This window comes from Argentina silus (genome assembly GCF_951799395.1).
Source record: "Argentina silus genome assembly, chromosome: 15".
NCBI lineage: Eukaryota > Metazoa > Chordata > Actinopteri > Argentiniformes > Argentinidae > Argentina > Argentina silus.
This window is the reverse complement of record NC_139669.1, coordinates 9739091-9744090: the sequence shown is the minus strand read 5'-3', so window position 1 is coordinate 9744090 and position 5000 is coordinate 9739091. Positions and strand designations below refer to the sequence as shown.

General features: G+C 47.6%; 1 protein-coding gene across 1 annotated transcript in view; it reads left to right on the top strand.

The window, feature by feature from the left end:
• The window catches only part of adam19b (ADAM metallopeptidase domain 19b), a gene marked incomplete at its 5' end in the record, with an annotated part of 16796 nt that overhangs the window by 6437 nt on the left and 5359 nt on the right, over nucleotides 1–5000 (top strand). The window contains 5 exons of the mRNA XM_083685586.1: nucleotides 2095–2173; nucleotides 2364–2440; nucleotides 3788–3989; nucleotides 4389–4454; nucleotides 4816–4887. Of these exons, the coding sequence (XP_083541712.1) occupies nucleotides 2095–2173; nucleotides 2364–2440; nucleotides 3788–3989; nucleotides 4389–4454; nucleotides 4816–4887 (496 nt within the window). The remainder of the gene's footprint in view (nucleotides 1–2094; nucleotides 2174–2363; nucleotides 2441–3787; nucleotides 3990–4388; nucleotides 4455–4815; nucleotides 4888–5000) is intronic.

Genomic DNA, 5000 nt, shown 5'->3' with positions numbered 1-5000 from the left:
TAATGCATGGCATGGAATGTGGAATGGTATCAAACATGTTCCACGTACACGTTCCATGTATTATAATGAGCCCATCCTCCGATTTCTCCTTCCACCAGCCTCCACTGATGTGTAGGTCGCTGACTGTGGCTCCACTGTTTGTTCTGGCTGCTCCCTCAATGCCCTGCAGTAAATAATGGGGGACATGCTGTGGTCGCCTGGATGGGTCCTCCTGCTTCTCCCTGGGCCTGTGACCAGGGAAAGAGGGAAAAGGCAGACACTTCCAGAGCTGGTGGGCTCTGTGTTCAAGTATGACAGATTGGGTTTTGAATCTGGGGTCTCCAGCTTGGAAGACCCAAGCGTCTCCCATTAGACCAAGAGGACATCCTCAAGGTCCGTGGGTGACACTTGAGTTCACCATGTCTCAGGCAGGGCTACATCATCACGAGAGTGTGATTCCAAATCACCGCTGTTACACTAGCTAGGGACATGAACTCTCAGGACACCTTATCATCTGACCAAGATAGATGATGGGTGGACAGAAATGACAGATGAAAAAACAAAAAGCAGGTGAATGGAAACAAAAAGCTGGATGGTCTCGAGTCTGGACTGCCTGTTCGTGTAAGCTAGCCAAACCCACTGTCCAACCAACATCAATATTGGAACGTGGCTAGACGTCTCCCCGGAGTTCATTTCCCCATGTTTCACTGCGGTCTAGCTGCATTCCTCAGTTTGATGGATCTGAGGGCAGGAGAGAAAGCACTCACCGCTGAGAGAGAGGGGGATAACAGCTGGGAGAAATAGCCCGTTTATGAATGAAAACAGGAAGAATGGATTGAGACAGACTTGGACAGGAAAACAAGCATCTGTATGGAGCGTAAATATTAGAGGGTTGAAGTCAAAGTTGAACACGCGTGCGTGCACACACACCACACACACACACACACACACACACACACACACACACACACACACACACACACACACACACACACACACACGCACACACACACACACACACACACAGTACATTTTCATGGCGAGAATGATTGTTTATTGGCCTGTCTGTGAAGCATCTGCAGGTTTGACAGAGCTATCGTCTCCCCCTGTGTCTCTCAGTTTACTCGGAGACAAACTCCAGGGCCGTCATCATCATATATCCTCTCTGAGAGGATCTCTTACAGAGCCAAGGATTTAGACTGTAAATGATGGCCCTGTCAAACATGCACATAACATACAGATGCTGGACATACACACCAACTCTGGGTCATATTGAGATATATATTTGTCTTCTTCTTTCTTCTCTTTCTAGCCCTTTCTGTGTGTGTGCGTGTGTGTGTGTGTGTGTGTCAGGGCTCACCCTTTTAGTAAGTATTGAAGCTGGAGCTGTCCTCAAAACGGGTACAGTCCAGTAATGGCTCATTATGAGATTCAATTCCTGTGTTAATGACAGGAACAGTCAATTCCATGTTCAGATCCTGAGGTGATGGAACTTAACTTCAACCCTCATTTCACCCCGGCCACTGACGCTCACTAGTCTACATGACACCACTCTTTTTCGCCAACATGTCCGCCACCCCCCCCGTCTCTTTCCAGTATCGTCCTCTGCTCTTAATTTTCTCTCTGAATATCTCTGTGCTTTCAGGCACTCTCTCCTGTGTGTAGAGTGGTTTAGTCAACATAAATGTTTCATGAGCTGTTGGCTGCTGGAGAGGACATGTCTCTGTCTGCATTCCTTCTCTATCACTCTACCCCTTTTCCTGTTTATCTCTCTCACTGTGCTTTCACTCTTATCAAACTCATTCCATCAGGGTGCAAGACAGTTTAGACAGTATGACCTAGCTACCTCAGCCACCCTGCCCTATCGTGATGTTATTTTGAGGTCATGGTTACATTAGCTTGGGTGCCAGTCTGTTTCTGCTCCAGTCAACCTTCTTGTGTTGCCTAAGAAAGATGTAGCATTGTGAACAACAGAAGCACTCAGGCTATGATATGCTAACGTAAATACATGAGTCTTCCCCTGTGTTCATGAAGGAGTGGATTCATTAGTGTTTAACATATACATGTATCCACCTGCTCTGTGTAATTGGGTTGTTATGTCTCTCTGTGTTCTAGACAGCTGTTGGCCCCCGGGTATCAGGAGATATGGTACAATCCAAGTGGCTCCCGGCAGACCTCTTCTCCTCCCAGCACTGTAAGTCCACTAGAATACAAATGTTCTCACAATGAGGGGGGATTCATGTCAACCTTATCATCATTGAATAAAGAAAGACCAGATATGAACAGATATGGTTAATGCATTTATATGAACCAATGGCCAATGCATGCACAGTGTACATGAACAGATGTGGTCAATATGTTTCATCATTGGTCTTGTGTTACAGGGCCACTGTTTCTACCATGGTGAAGTTCAGGGCGTGGCAGGGTCCAGTGTTGCTCTCAGCACCTGTACAGGTCTCAGGTAAATCACAACCAGATGAAGGTGTGTGTTAGCACTGGGCTGGAACACAATCCTGCCACACAGGAGCAGGATTGGCCAGGGCCACACTTTATTTGGATGGTCCCCTGTAGATGATCTACCGTTTCCCAAACAAACTATCAACTGCAACTCTGTTGATATGCAACAGCTTGCTAGGGTTGCGGTCAGGGTTAGAGTTAGGGTTAAGATTAGGGTTAGGGCTAGGGTTAGGTTTCAAGTTAAGTCTAGGGGTAGGATAAGGGTTAAGGTTTAGGGTTAGTGGATAGAGTAGTTAGTTTAAATGTTATTGACAGTTGAACATCTACTGAACATCTACAAACCATCTATTTAGGACTATCTATATGTATATATATAATAAAGTGTTACCATGGTCAGTCCTGCTGTGCAGTTCTCTCGGGCAGTGTGTTCGTAGGTCATCGGGTCCAGTGTTAGTTCATTGAGTACAGTGTTGGGGGATGAGGTTTATGGATTGATGTTTTCTCCTGGTTGGGATCCATCATCCTGTGGAGCTGATATTTCCTGCCTCAGGTTCAAAGAGGTTCAGACAGTTAGCAAAGAAACAGGCACACACTGACAGAACTCACAGCCCAACATCTGTGTGCGTGTCCTCTATTAGCCCCTCATCTGAATACATACCCTTGCTAATGCACATTATCTGGCCAGAAACACAAATGCACCACCACACACACACACACACACACACACACACACACACACGCACGCCAGATCAGGCCTGCTGAGTCTGTGGGGATTCCATCAGGGAGAGGCATCATGCCAGGGATGTGTGGGCGGCCATCCTCCAGATGCTTTCTACAGCTGCTTTACTGTGTGTGTGTGTGTGTGTGTGTGTGTGTGTGTGTGTGTGTGTGTGTGTGTGTGTATGTGTGTGTGTGTGTGGAGCAGCATAGCCATAAGGACAGAGGAAGCAAGGCTGCATGAAGTATCCCAGTGTGTAAACATCAGTGATCCACCTGTGGGACCCTTCTCTCTGCTCCACCCATCCGGCATGCTGACACATAATAATGTCTATGCCTGCGGTTAACTCCCCCCACAATGAAGTTGTCTCAGACTTGACATCCAACGTATCTAGTGTTTGTGTGCAATGCTTGCATTGGTTGAACATTGTCTATCTGGGAGCTTGTTTAGTAGTTAGATTTTGGTGTGGTCTTCCTTCTGCCAGAGACTGAGATGGCACTGTATGTTTTTCAATTGTGAAAATGTTTCACTTACAACATCAGTAATACAACTTAAAACACCTTTAGTCTCAATGTTGCAGTAAGCCTCAGGGAGCTTGCCTGGAACTGTTGATGAGTGTCTCTGTTTCCCCAGGGGACTGATTACGCTGAACACCAGCGTGAGTTACCTGATAGAACCCCTGTCCTTCACCATGGATACGCAGCCGCACGCCGTGTTCCGAGCTGAGAGCCTCCGGCTGCCCAGTGGAACCTGCCGGCATCACCATAGCAACCAGGAGCAAGAGGAGGGGCTGGATGACCTCATTCAAGGAATGATGGCGCCGCGGGTTGTCAGGGTGAGTGTTAGAGAGAGAGGGTGCATCCCAAAAGTCTAAAGTAATGGCTTCCGCTCCGAGTCTCCTCTCCTTCATCTGCCCTGATTGGACAGTAATGTGCAGTTCAATCATATTTTTGATAAATTATGTTCAATGAGGTGCACGACACCTGTAAAGGCTGTTTTATGCTTTTTAAGATGTGTCGATCGACATATCGTCCCTCGACAAAAACGAAGTGGCGCTCGCCTTGTCATATACAAGAAAGTTGAGGAGGTGCACGACAACCCTCAGCGATACTCAAAAGTGTCGGCTAGACGTCATTTCCGACAGTTGCCGGCAAGTGTCAATTGAAGCACAAATGAACCTTAACAGTAGTAGCTGGCAGTGAACCTCTTCATGTGACGGTTCCCTCTCTCTCAGGAGCGGAGGGACGCGGGCCAGAGTATGAAGTACGTGGAGCTGCTGCTGGTAGCCGACCACGCTGAGGTGAGAGCATGCTCATCCCCCTCTCTCTCCATCTTCCACTCGTTCATGTCAATGAAGGCAGTATGGACTCCTGTCTTCTCTTCTGACCTGTGACTCATTCTCTCCACCGCAAGAGACTTAGATACTGAACCGCTGTTGCATCCCTCCACAACCCTCTCTTATCATCTTATCACCACACCTCCCACCCCCCCACCCCCCCACCCCCAGACCCCCTATCCCTCTGATCTCACATAGTCTATTCTAATTGCTGTGTGGGAGAGGTGTGATTGGTTGAGGTCATTCTATAGCCCTGACTCACGTCCTCTGTCTTCTGTGAAGTACCGCCATGATGTGTGTGTGTGTGTGTGTGTCCTCTGTGTAGTTTGAGAAACATGGCAGTGACCTGGAAAAAACCAAGATGAAGCTACTGGAGGCTGCAAACTATGTAGATAAGGTGAGCGAGGCCCCCAGCATGTGTGTGTATGCGTATGTGTTTGTGGTTTTTCACACCTCTGTACAAACAAATGCAGACACGGCCATATATGGTCATGACTGGATAAACCTTAG